General features: G+C 34.0%; 2 protein-coding genes across 2 annotated transcripts in view; both read left to right on the plus strand.

The window, feature by feature from the left end:
* The first annotated feature begins 1,363 nt into the window (after positions 1 to 1,363).
* Positions 1,364 to 1,868, plus strand: LOC136821031 (uncharacterized). The gene has a single exon (XM_067077266.1). It carries the CDS (start codon positions 1,435 to 1,437, stop codon positions 1,813 to 1,815), a length of 381 nt encoding a protein of 126 aa, XP_066933367.1. The 5' UTR covers positions 1,364 to 1,434; the 3' UTR covers positions 1,816 to 1,868.
* A 919-nt stretch (positions 1,869 to 2,787) lies between these two features.
* Positions 2,788 to 13,871, plus strand: part of LOC136821064 (conserved oligomeric Golgi complex subunit 1-like) — a 30,007-nt gene continuing 18,923 nt past the window's right edge. The window contains exons 1-13 of the mRNA XM_067077298.1: positions 2,788 to 2,925; positions 3,332 to 3,376; positions 3,553 to 3,619; positions 4,026 to 4,120; positions 5,285 to 5,351; positions 5,623 to 5,754; positions 6,342 to 6,407; positions 7,248 to 7,289; positions 7,894 to 7,980; positions 8,263 to 8,299; positions 8,575 to 8,676; positions 9,550 to 9,621; positions 10,345 to 10,416. Of these exons, the coding sequence (XP_066933399.1) occupies positions 2,840 to 2,925; positions 3,332 to 3,376; positions 3,553 to 3,619; positions 4,026 to 4,120; positions 5,285 to 5,351; positions 5,623 to 5,754; positions 6,342 to 6,407; positions 7,248 to 7,289; positions 7,894 to 7,980; positions 8,263 to 8,299; positions 8,575 to 8,676; positions 9,550 to 9,621; positions 10,345 to 10,416 (970 nt within the window). The 5' untranslated portion in view covers positions 2,788 to 2,839. The remainder of the gene's footprint in view (positions 2,926 to 3,331; positions 3,377 to 3,552; positions 3,620 to 4,025; positions 4,121 to 5,284; positions 5,352 to 5,622; positions 5,755 to 6,341; positions 6,408 to 7,247; positions 7,290 to 7,893; positions 7,981 to 8,262; positions 8,300 to 8,574; positions 8,677 to 9,549; positions 9,622 to 10,344; positions 10,417 to 13,871) is intronic.

Genomic DNA, 13,871 nt, shown 5'->3' on the forward strand with positions numbered 1-13,871 from the left:
TGGAGAAACAGTTAAAAGAAAAATTTAACAATGAGTTGTGTCATTATAAATTTGAGACAAACTCCAAGCTAGCAGAACATGCCTCAGCAATAGCAAAGTTGAAAGAACAAACAGATTTAGTTGGATCAAAAACTGAAACAATGAAACAACCCACCTTCAAGTCAACTGATGATGTTGTCATTTGGGGAGTCGAGAATCTGATTCATTCTCATTTAGAATTAAGTAGCTCCTACTCAAAATGGTACAAAAGGGTAATTTCTTCAATACTGTAAGAGATGGGAAGTGAAATATTTTTCTATTGGCAATGAAAAGCTTTTTATGATGAAGAAGAATTTTAAAAGATTTGATTTCTATGGTCGTTCAAAAAATTATGAAACTTTATCTGTCACTTCACACAAGCTTCAAACTTCCAATGAGAGATGTGAAATCTTTGCAGATGACCTCAATAGAGAAGTATGGAGAAGGGCAAAATTCTTTCTTCTCCACCCAGAACAAGTTGAAAAGCGTTTATGTTTCAAACAATATAAGCAATCTCTTAACTTTTGGTCAAAAACAGTGGAGAACACAGCTAAAGAATTCTATTATAAGTAAAAAACGAAGTGTGATTGTCTTGGGTTTTCAGGACATGGATCGGATGACTAAATAATAACTGAACACATGAACGTTAGAAAAGACATAAAAAGTGCATTATATCAAACAAGGATGAAGCTTTCAATAAAATTTTCCTCATATTTTAAGTAGGGTTTTTAAGGACTCTTATGTTCTAGATTTCTTCTTGTTTAGGGAATAGTGATGTGGTTTTTTTTATACTAAAGGTACTAAATTTCGAAAAACAGCATCTTAAATATCTTATGTCTTATCATGCTAGACCTTTATTAAATTCCAAAACACGACTACGACTAATTAACCATTTTGCATAATGATTACTATGTAACACTTATTGTAAGACTTATTCTGATGTATTGAATTGAAACCTTTCTAAGAACAATGTACAGGAATTTATTTTCTGGTTTATTGATGTTTTGACACAGAAACAACTTTTATTAATCTTAATGTTTTTATTTATTGAAATGTTGGAAAACCCTTATAAACCCAAAACTGAGACTAATTCCCCTACTACAAATATTATGAACCCTTGTAGAAAAATTTTCCACAGGAAACAACTTATTGGGTTGGATGTTACATCAACCCCAAGGGACCGGGAGTTCACGGGTACCAAAATGAGCCTCTGAGCAAACTTGTCATCTTTATTAATAATATCTTGATTATTAGTTATCTTTAATTTGCCTCCCAAGTCTAGCAACTGTTCTAATTCTGGTTGATTTTAGATAGATGTGAGAATATTAGATGATTTTTTGACATTTGTATTTTCTTTATGTTTGATTCAGGTTTTCATTTGATTAAAAGTTTAAGGTAAAAAATAAAAAACCAACAATGAAGCTTATAACTCATAACATGTTAGCCTGTAAAATTAAAGGTGTCAAGGATGGATTTCCGTTCAAAATTGAGGCTGAGGATGTTCAACTTAAAGAAGCTGACTACAATCCGGAATTCCTGGAAAGAATGATGCAAAAATTGGAATGGAAAGCGTTAGTTGAAGCTGCTCAAGCGCTCGGACATGGAACAAATTTACCGTTAGATATTACAGGGAAAGAAACAGAACTTTGTGAAAATGAGGACTTTCTGAAAGAGATGCATCATGTTTTGTTGGAGATTGAGATCATGGAGGGCAACCTTATTTGCCCAGAGACTGGTCGAAAATTTCCCATTGCAAAGGGGATTCCTAATATGTTATTAAAAGAAGATGAAGTCTGATTAACAATGGATGGCATTAGGGATGTTTTTTTAGAAAGAAAATTTGACTAAGACTCAATGTCCTTTCTTTTCAACCCTTTGAAAGTTTGAGTAATGTTGGAAATTTTATTTGATCAAATTGAAAAAGTGTGTTTAAAAATTTAGGTATAAATACTTTGATTTTTGGCTTTGACAAAATGAATTAACACGATGAGCGTTATAACCTAGTTTTTAAGTTTTTTAAGTTTCTCCTTTATAAAGGGGCTTATTGGAATATTGAACTGTAAAATTATTTCTTTGATTTGCATTCAAAAAAATTTGTTATTTTTCAGCAAAACTTGAAAAACACTTGAATAATAAAAATCAAAATGTTTGGATTCTTTCGATCACTTGTTGCACAAACATACCACAATGGTTTGTCCTATGCAGTTCTTAACAATATGAGGACTTATAAAGTGAAATCATCACTGAAGTTACGTTGTGCAGCTTGTCGTTTTGTTTGGAGAAGGGGAAGGTTACACGTCATTTGTAAAGAACACCCAAGACATAAAGCAAGGCAAAGATGAATGTGTTGTTTGAGAAAAATGACAACTTTTTATTTTAGTTTTATTGAGATTTTTGTATATATTCCAAGCAATTTTGTGTAAGAAAAATATTAGAAAGAAATTGATTTGAAGTTAATTCTCAAATAAAAATGGTATGTGAGAGCTGTGCAGCCTTTCTAATTCAGATTTATTTGCGTCGGCAAAAAATTCTGGGTTCTATAATACAGTAAGCACTTTTACGTCGGCAAAAGCCAAATTTACGTCGGCATTTGTGTCGGCAATAGCCGAATGCCGACGCAAATTAGAATGGCTGGCTGTGTGATAGCAGAAAAGTGACAAGAGATATTATTGTAATTTTTGAAGAAAGAGACAAGTCTTTGGAATAACTAAAAACAATTATTTTAACCATATGGCAATAGTTCTGTTAAATTAGTTTCTTTTATTCTACAGATTCTAATAATGTAAAATAAGAAATATTCAAAAAAGACTAAACATTCAAGATGAGCGGCAGCCATTACAATGATGTTGGAAGTATTTTCCAGCAACAGACTGTTGCTGAGATTGAAGGAATTGAACGCAAGATAAGGTGATTTGAAATTTAAAATTAATTTACATTTCTCTGTCTAAAAGAGATTTTACTGCAACTTTTCCCTCCTTTGAGGATATCTGTCCAATTGAGATAAAAATACACAGCTTCTGCCTTGCTGTTAAGTGTTAAGAGAGATTTTGGTTGAATGACCCACTCATTCCAAGATTTTTCAAGATTGCTCTTCATGTCATAAAAGCTAGTTGCAACATTTCAGGTCTGGTATCATTATCATACTCAGTCTTGAAATCCAGGTACTATTTAACTGGCTTACAGGATTTAGGCCTGCTCTCAGGTGTGTATCTGAGTTCGATTTTACACACAGACAACCAGAGCTGTATCTCATTCTTATATTTTTGCAGCAAAGCTATTATTTTCTATTATTCATGTTTTTATCCTGTTACAGAGGTGAAATTGAAAAGCGAAAACAAGATCTCAGGGTAATGGTAGGGTAAGTTTATTTGCAAATTTACTATGGTAAAATATTTTTTTCATCTTGTGATAAAACGTTAAATAATATCATTTGATAACTATACCAATTTTAGCTTTCTTGGATTTACCTAACTTAATAAAGTCTTACTTTTTTCGTGTATTTTCTAATGATTCTCCTTTTGATTGCATTTCTAGGGAGCGTTACAGAGACTTGATCAATGCAGCAGATACTATTCAAGACATGAAGAAAGTCACAAATGAGGTAAACAGTGACTCTTGATTGCAGTAGATGAATTTGAGATGAGAGTATCATTCTGCGATTGGTTAATTCTTGTTCTACCTTAAGGGAAGAAATTTTCGCGGAATTTAATTTCACGGTTTACAGCTCAAAATTTGGAAGTTGCGCAGAATTGGTTGAGAGGATTTTTTGTTTAAAATATGGCCTATTTTGTCCTAGAAAGACCAGTTTTATAGGTGATCTTTTAAATCATGAGAATATTTGTGTTTTGCGGATTTGCCGAAAAATGCGAAATTGGATTCCACAAAAATTTCTTCCCGCGAGGTACTTATTCCTTATGAGAAATTGTTCCACCAAAAATATGTTTTTTCTCGATTCTTGTTCTGTTCAAGTCTACATTTTAATACAAATACGATTCATTTATTTATAGGTTACACACAACATTGAAATGATTAGCAATTTATGTGCCAACTTCTCCAAAGATGAAGAAGAGACAAAGAGTAAACAGACCAAGAAAACACTCAAGTAATCCCTTTAATTTATTTTCCCATTTTAGGTTAAAAATTTATTCCACGTTACTTTTAGCACTTCTAAATTTTTCATTGATATCATAACAGACGTAAAGTTTTAGTGTTGGTCAGTATTGTTTCAGATTTTCTTACAGCCTGTAACCATTACTTGTCAATTTAACCTGACTTTAGTTTTTATTAAGCTGGACTTAAATGTTTGCAGTCACCCAACCCTAGATTCTGCAGGTTGGTTGATCAGTTGGAAGAACTTTTTACTTTGACAATTTATGAAAGTTAAGTTTAAATTTGGGTTATTTTGAAATGAAAACTAAAGAGCTAAGTGTTGCAACTTTTCCGTCTGTAGACGGATATCCGTCCAGTTGAGATACAAATATATCATTTCCGTCTTGCTAGTAAGAGGGTATTTGGTTCAAATGACCATCTAATCCTAAGGTTCCCGTCCATATTCACAAAACCTAGTTGCAACACTGTAAGGGATTCTTAAGCTTAAGAACTAGACAGACATAATTAATAGAAGTTCTGATTTGAAGAAAATAATCTTTTTCTTTGAAATAGCAGTAACATTTTAAAGGTTGGCAAGTTTCGAGGTAGGCTCGGTTGATGGCAAACTGACACTATACATAGTGTCCTCCCCCCCCTTTATAAAGGGGGGGGGATTCTGATTTTGGCCCTTTTTTTAAAGTATGGGGGAAAATGAAAAATTTGAAATTTGCTGGGGGAAAATAAAGAGGGGGGAAAACCATAAATTTAGGAGATTTTGACTGGGGGAACTTCACTGATCTCAAGGTGATCTTGTTGCAAAACCTGTTTAAGCAATAAAATCAGCAAATCTTTTGGGATAAACCAACTTTTCAATACAATTTCATTTTTCCAGCACTTTCAAGGCTATTTTTTCAAGCTTTCCAAAATTTCAAACTTGATTTAAGGCATTTTTATGTTAACCATATGGGGAACCGCAAAATCTTCAAATAGCTGGGGGAATTCAAAAAAGAGGGGGGAACCGAAAAATTTTGAAATATGGTGGGGGAAATAAAAGAGGGGGGAATGGAGAAAAATTTTGATTTTTAGTGGGGGGAACCAACCCAGGAGGACACTATGCTATATGTCCAGCCTAGTTGTTCATAGAATTATTCTGTTTTATTTATTCATATTTCATTAGGACAAGTGAAGAAGCATTTTATTCACTTGCTACTCAAATGGATCTCTTGGTTGACACTCCAGAAAAAGTGATACTTTCTATTTTTATTTAATTTTATCCCTTTCATTTCATACATGTTTATTTTGGTCTTGACAGTCTTAATTTTTCATCTTCTCATTTTAACCATGTGGCAAAGAAGACGATGTCTGCTTTTAAATAATTTTAAGATTGGTTTGCTTCTTACTTGTATTTACCCAACTGTCATTAAAACTAGTGTCATTTTGATTGAGTTGTCTGATGTTATTAAATATCAAAAATTGCAAACAAGGTTTGATTTGAACTTTGATTTTACATTTCAGATTTGGAGTGCTCTGGATGAACACAAATACTTGGATGCAGCACAGCTATACCTTTTATCACACCACATTGTCAACACAAGCATTAACATCAATGCCGGTCAATTGAAAAGAGGCTCACAACGTGATATTTTTGTAAATTGGTTTTTCACAGACCATTATTGATAAAAAACTCTCTCTATTGTGTTTTCCCCAATGTTAATACCAAGTTTATGTGTTTTTCAACGACGGAGATGGTAAGGTTCTAATTTGACTAGATCATGACCAACTGAGGACGACGGTAAATCAGCACTTATACTGTCCTCGATTTTGCGGCTCAGAGGTGCGGGTTATTCCAAAACGCTTCAGTTACTTTACCGTCCTCAAAAGTGCAAATACATAAACTCAATAATGTCAGGAAGCTGAAAACAGTTTTAAAAATAATTTGGGCGGGATGCTATTATAGCCTTTTTTATATACTTAATAATTTTTACAGTTCATAATTGAGATCTATTGAATTGCAAAAATGTTTACAGGATACATCAGAAATTTCAGCCAATGCATGCTTTGAATAAAAAACATTCTCACAAAATTGATATTAATTTTGCAGTCAGCTTCCAAACAAATATTGTTAAATTACTTTTTTGTTCTTTATTAACTATAGTTTAAGACTTTATAAAGAAGAAATTGTATTCTTTTAGATGCTATCTTAAAACTATTATTCCTCTGTATTTGGCTTTTAGGCGTCATTCCCAATTTTGCATCATCAATGGGCAGCTATCAGTCATTTCAAACCTTCTATTCTCAAGGTATTATTACCAATTTTTTTCTTTTTGAATGTCAAGATCAAAAAGTAAAAGTGCTTATTTGGCTCATGCATGTTTTTATTATCTTGCAAAGTGGGTTTTCTTAACTGAGCAGGATTTCTTACAGTTGTGGCTATCATATTCTTTCCATCTCTTCGATCGATCTCTGTAGAGAAATACACGCCTTTTTTTTAAGAATATCTTCTATAAGACTATCATGGTGAAAATTGGCCAAATCATAAGAATACCCTAAGAATACCCTCTAGGGTGAAATTCACAGAATTTTATATCTGGTTAACAGAAAAACTGCTTCCTCTTGCTAGAGATAAATTGAAGCTTTTAGGAAGAAATCTAATTTTAACCCAAATGTTCACTTAAAAGTCCAAAACTCTCAAATTGATAATTTCTCATTTTTGTAAAAAAGTTAAGTCTAAAAAAGTAAGAATACTTTAAGAATATTTCACCCTCAATTTTGGCACTTTCTTAAGAATGCTTGACCCTCATCCAAAGTACATTATTCTTATAAGAAACAAAGCGTGTTTGTACTGTAAGTCTCAAAAGACTTGTTTACTCTTCAAATTACTTCTTATGTATTTTGTTTAAAAAATTAACAAATCAGTTTTTTTTCACATTTTGAATTCAAAGATCAAGTAATTTAAATTTACTCTTTCTTAGCAAAATCGGTTTAATTAACTGTCTAGGATTTTTTACAGTTTTGGTTATCATATTCTTTCTTGCCCTTTCGAAGTTCATCCTTTCGTTGAATCTCTGTAAAAATCGACTACAAGTCTCAAAAACTTTTTTTTATCAAAATTATCAAATCTTTTTATCATCCAATTCCAGGGAGGAAGAAATGCGTTGAAAGATTCAACAATTCCTGATCTAGTAAGACTAAAATTGTACATTATTAAGAGGTAGCTTTGCAAACCTTAATGTGGGTTGCCTTAGGCGAAAATGTAAAAAATGTAGTGTTTCCGGAATGTGGGTGAAGGAAAAAAGCTGTCATGCGGCCGGCCGGAAAAATTTTTTTTGTGCTATTTATGTTAACTTTTGATCATTGAAATAGAACTTTAAAGATAACTTTTATGTACAAACAGTATGAAGTAAGCCCTGAATACTACTAACGAACAAAACTTGATTTACAAGCGGGAATATCTAACTAAACGACATTTGATAGCTTGAACAGTCAACTTGATTTTCTTTATGATGAACCATATAGATGAACCCATAGTCTGCGGCCGGGTCGGAAAATTTTTCTTTTCACCCGGCTGGTTTCCGGAAACACTACATTTTTTTTATTTTTGCCTTAGTGCCAGCAATTTTTTATCTTAACTGTTTTTTTTCTTCATAATTTTCAGGTAAATGAATTTGAAAGTAAAACCTTCGAAGGCATTCTTTTTTCTGATGCGAAACTCTTGTAAATGAGCTTGAAAGTAAAAACATCTTTTTCCTGTAACTAAAGGCTGTGATTGTCTCACTAATTTTATAGGGGCTAACTCAAAGTCTTTGTAGCATTGTGCTCCTTGAAGATTACTCACCTCGTCAAGTTTTCAATGAATTTCTCGCTGCAAGAAAGGTATATCTTCCAAACTAAGGTATCCTTATATACTCTACTTTTCAAAATCTCTCATGAATTTTCTCATGATTTTCTTATCGAGCTTTGTCCTCGAGTATTCAGAATTTTATTAGATTTAGTATTGCTCTTCAGGTTAAGTTTTATTGCACCATTAAATAGACCAGTCTATGACATCTATAGATTATTATAAAGGAGTCAGTTTTATGCAAGATTGAGAACAGCTGATCTGAAATGATTTCTCCTTTTCAGTTTAACCAAATAATTATTGTTTATTTTTTGTAGCTTGCTTTCCAAGACGTTTTCAATGCAAACTTTCATAGTAAGACATTCTAAGATTATATCTTATTTTATAATCAATTTTTAAATTTTTTTGTGCTTGCGTAGCTTGTTTGAGTTTTCAGAATATATGTTAAATTGAGAAGTGGTTGCTGAGGTCTTGAATGTGTCTCCACTGCTCTAATTTTCCATCGTTGAACTATGAACATATATGTTCCTACTTTTTTGAACGTAAGTGTTGCTTTAAACACGTGCTCTTGTTATGCTGTAACGTGAATTAAATCTTTGTAAAATTCTTTTCAATTTTTCATTCATCAGCCACAAGCTCGAAGAAACAGATCAGTGACTTGACGCATATGCTCAGGTTGACGATTGAGCAAATTGTCTCCTTGTTTTACACTGATGAATCTAGGCCTGAAGGTAAGAGGACTCTGAAATAAAGATCCCATATGAGCTGTAAAGAAAGTGGGCAGGAGTGTATTGAAATTGCCTTTGTAATAATGTGATGCCGACCCAGGCCTATAAGGCCGACACTACACTATTAACGGGTGGAGGACTAGTCCAAACATCAAACAGAGAAGGGGAAACTGTACGTTATTCTGTGCCTGCTATATACTATGTTACATTCGAATGAAATCTTACCTTACGTTCAGAAACCACCACTCAATGTTAGGTCCAAAACTAGACTCCCAGATCAGACGATCTGAGCAAAGCAAAACACTTTCAAGTTCACTCAACCGTAACGAGGGCGTTAATGGCGTAAAGGGTGGTTTCTGGGCGTAGTACAGAGGCTATATAATCGCCTCTGTACACCTTTACCAGACAGACACGGCTTTTGCTCACAACAGTCCGTCTGTAAATCTTAATAAATATTGGTATTACTTACCTTATCGGCCAAAACTTTGTCGGCCCTACAAGTGACTAAATTTTGGCTTGGTGACTAAAATTTGGGCCGACTAGAAATTTAGAAATGGCCAAAACTTAGCTATTAGTCGGCCCTTAGTGACTAAATTTTGACGACGTGACTAAAATTAGGGCCGACTATAAGTTTTGGTCAATAGTAAGGTATTGTCCAGTGTTGTAGTCATTACAGCTATCTTTATAAAGAAAGGAACTGAAATTATTGAAGATGCAAACCCCTTAACATAAGAAACCAACAATTTTTAAGCAAATCGCCAGTAATAGTGGGCTAGTTTAAGGGCTATACTTTTGAAGCTCAATTCTCCGTCAAGTTGAACATGTTGACTTTTCCGCGAAATACTACTTGTCTTCTAATTTTTCTTTTGTTTCCAGGACGTCAAAAACCACTATTCTACACAACATTGCAAGGAATTGTCAATGGGAAAGTTTCCAGGAAAGGAAAAGGTATTATTTTTGGTGTTATTGAAAAAATCTTGTAAATTATTGATAATGAAACGTTTACAAAAAATATTTTTCAAAAAAGGACTAAAATACTTTAGGCATACAAACTTTCGCGAGCAGAAATTTTCGCGAGGACGAAAAATCGCGAAATTCACGACATGTACTTTTGCGAATTTAACGGAAAAATATTTTTCGCGAGCATAAACTTTCGCGAATCAACATGTAAAATTGAGAATTTTCACATGAAAAAATGGCTTAGAGGGACAAATACAATTTGGATTGGCTTGAAACATTTGTCCTTTAACTTATTAGTCTTTTAGCAGGCTAAAAAGTGCCATAAAAATTAAATTTTATTCAAAGTTTGAAGGTTTACACATTTTCTATTTTGTCAAGAATCTTTTGCGAGGATAAACTTTCGCGAATGGCCCTTCCTAGAATTTTTAAAGACATTCACTTTCGCAAAATAGGCCAAAATTCGCGAAAATCGTGAAAGTTTGTACGCCTAAAGTAGCATATAGTAAAAGAACGAGACGGAAAATGACAATTTCATATATTTTTAAAGAAAGGACCAAAGAGGTTGTGGCATTGACTTTAAGCAATAATCGATTTCCGCCAACAATGAGGCGGACAAGATAGAAGATTTTCTTAACTTAGTGTAGAAGAAGGAGTTTCTTGGATGCCATTATTCCAGAACCGGTGACCACCCAATATTATTTTTGATTATAGTATTCGAAGACTTATTTGGGGATGACATGGACGTTTTGACCGTTTCAAAGTTTCTCCCTTCAACTGTTTCAGGTACCTGAATTTTTTTCTTTTCCTTAAGTTCACACGCTACGTTCCTTTTCGCTCCAAAACGAAGCGGTTCCGAAACACTGTGACCACGTTCACACGCTACGGTTCCGTTTCGCTTCGAAACGAAATGAAGCTATTCTGTTGGTTAAATTCAATATTTACGTCACTTTTAACCAATAGAATGGTTTCATTTGGTTTCGGAACGAAACGGAACGGTTACGTGCGAAACGGTTCCCAAACACTGTGTGAACATCAAAATTGGAAACATCAAAAAAAGAAGATGTTACAAAGCAAAACCAGGGGGGGTCAACATTTATAATACCAACCCATAGCCCAAAAACCTGACTTTTGACCTTTTGAGCTAAGTTAACACCACCACCCCAAAATTGGTATCGATACCAACTTGAAAATCATAATTTTCAGAAAAAGGGGGGACCCACCCCCTTATTTTGGTATTGATATCAGCTTGAAATTCATAATTTTCAGAAAAAGGGGGGACCCACCCCCTTAATTTGGTATCGATACCAACATGACTTTTTGAATTTGACAAAATATCATGGGACCCACCGCCTAATTTAGTACCAATACCAATCTGACAAATTTGAGTTTAAAGCTGTTTAAAGGGGACCCACCCCCTCCCACACAAACAGGGTACTAAGAGAAACTTCAAAAAAACCCATTTTTGAAATACTCTTCCTTCAACACAACACAAAAAATGTCATATGCTAAAATAGAAAATGACTGAAAACTGACAATATAATAAAAACAAACCCAATGAAGCTAGCAAAATCAATCTGAATCAATATTATCTGAATATAATTGATGTGCAAAAACTAGGAGAAGCTATTATTAGTACATAATTTTAGAACAGAATAGATTTAATCATTACCAAATGCTATCACAGAAGAAATGTTTTTGCTTCAGGCTTGATCAAAAATAAAACTTGAAAATATCGAAAAAGTCCAAAATAAACAAACTTCAAAGTCATTTATACTTATACTTATACTCATTTACAGTCATTATACTCAAAAGCTAAAACAAATCCAATTGAAACCTGTTTAGACTGATATGTACCCCGGGGTATTTTCTAGCTATAAGGGCAAAAATTAGGAAATTTTTGCTGTCATTTTGATATGGATACCAACTTTCTGAATCATATTATTTAAAAAAAGGGGTACCCACCCCCTATTTTGGTATCAATACCAACTGAGAATAACTCTTTTTTTCTAAAAAAAGGGGATCCACCCCCATCAATACCAACTTGACCTTTTAGACTTTTAAAGGAAAAAGAGACACCACCACCCGGCTATGGGTCTGGTATCTGGATGTTGACCCCCCCCTGGCAAAACAGATCGAAACGGTTTCGCTCCACTATTTTTATCGGAACCGAAACGTTCCGAAATGAGTATGAACACTTGCTATCCGTAACAAATACCACACCGGAGCGATACGAACCCGTAACGTTTGAACATGGTCTATGTTATTCGGGTACCCTTGAGATTTACCGTAGCGATTATAGTCTAAATGTTAATTATTTGTTAAATTCAGTCAAGTTGTTGGATGGTCGATGGGTTTTTCTTTTTCAAAAAATGAGACTACCTTGCCTTTTGAAGTTTGATCTTTTATTTCAAATAAAATCAGAAATAACTCGTTGAGAGAAATTAGTAACAATGAAATAAACCCATAACAAATTGTTTGCACAATATAAAAATAGATAACTAAAATGAGAAAAAAAACTTATTTCAGTAATACAAGAACGATAGCCGATTTCTTCGACCCATAATAATTGTCACTGGATACAGAATTTGCCATCCACATATTATAATACGAATCACCATCTATGTTTATGAAGTTCACATATTTCGTTTCGCTCTCTGGGTGTAGTACCATTACTTTCGATGATTTCCGCATTTCATCTCCAGCAAAGCCATCTACAGTAAAGGCGTTATGAGATTCTCCAAAAGCGTCGCGTTGATTTTCGTTGGACACAAACAATTCGGTGTGGCGTCTCGAAAACTGTTTTCGGACCAGCATGTAATTCTCTGCCCGATAAGTTTTCCGGTTTTTCATCCACGAAGTTAAGTTCCGGTACCATTGCTCATAAGTTCCGTATAAGTGGACATCACCGTCTTTGAAGAATCGCTCGATTCCTAAATCCATCCGGTCTAAATGGCCATACTGTGGCATATAGCGTAGCAAACGAACTTTATGACTAAGCGATTTGACATCTTGTGTCAAATTCAGATTTCGTTTCTCCAGTTGTACGATTTTAGGATGATATTCGCCAGTTAGATGTGCCAAAACAGCACAAGCTACTCCCAATAAAACAAAAATTAGCACTTGGTTAGAGAAAGATTTCTTCGGTGCCACGTTGTGTGATTCGATCTTAAGTTTCAAAGCTTTGAGCTCGTTTTGCAAGTCTTTTATTTCAGTATTCTCATCTTTGTTGTCGTGCTCATCTTGTTCTTGTGTCTCATTCTGGGGCTCCTTTTTATTCTGCTGGTCGCTCGATGAACTCATGGTTAGTTTGGCTTACTTCCTCAACTAACTGTTCTGATCGTTGCCAACACTTCTGTTTTTTGAAAGATGCTCAGAAATTATGATTTCTCCTCGTATTTTGCACAGCCTACTACAAACGGCGCATAATGCCACGTCATAAAAGAGATTGTACACGTTTATTTTTCTACGAGGACATTATAAGAATATAGAATATTAGAATAATGAAAAAAGTATATAAGAATAATTCTATAACATTCTAAGAACATTTTGAGGTTTTGTGGGTATAAAATGTCTTATAACATTGTACAAATGTATTTTGCAAAATGCTGAAAATAGGAAGAGTCTGAGAATATTCTGAGGCCAAAAAAGTCGAGAACAAAAATCTTTGACGTTCTTATAAAAAACGTGTACATGATGCAAAATGTTACGTGTGAAATAAGTTAACAAAGCTTGTGGCATTAAAATATAGGCAGTTAAATTGACTTTATAAAATTTGAAAGAAAGACTATAAGAGTATTAATCTCTTTATTACTCTTTTTGCATTTGTATCTTTCTTTAGGTTTGGTAGCATACTCTTTTCTACTATGCTTGTCATGCAGAGATAAAGAAAATCACTCTAATTCTGATAAGACTATTTTGTGTAATTTTCTACACGTATTTTTGAAGTCTTATTCTCAACTTCTTCAGTTGAGCTACAATCTGACAATGTCTGTCTGTCTCTGTGTGTGTCTGTCTGTCTGTCTGTCACCAAAACTTTGGGGCAGGCTGGAGACTTCAAAAATGGTCCGATTGGGCTGAAATTTTACACACTTGATCCTTGGGCAAATCCCTGGGGGTGTTTTTTTCATTTTTTCAAAATTTTAATTTTTGGGGCCTGGGGACGAGTTTTTCGCCAAAACGAGGCTAAAACTTTGGGGCAGGCTGGAGACTTCAAAAATGGTCTGATTTGGCTGAAATTT

This window comes from Clytia hemisphaerica, unplaced genomic scaffold, assembly GCF_902728285.1.
Source record: "Clytia hemisphaerica strain Z4C2 unplaced genomic scaffold, Clytia hemisphaerica genome assembly, whole genome shotgun sequence".
NCBI lineage: Eukaryota > Metazoa > Cnidaria > Hydrozoa > Leptothecata > Clytiidae > Clytia > Clytia hemisphaerica.

Bases quoted from the DNA above. Each gene is read 5' to 3' on its own strand.
- LOC136821031 (XM_067077266.1), top strand. From the start codon at position 1,435: ATGAAGCTTATAACTCATAACATGTTAGCCTGTAAAATTAAAGGTGTC.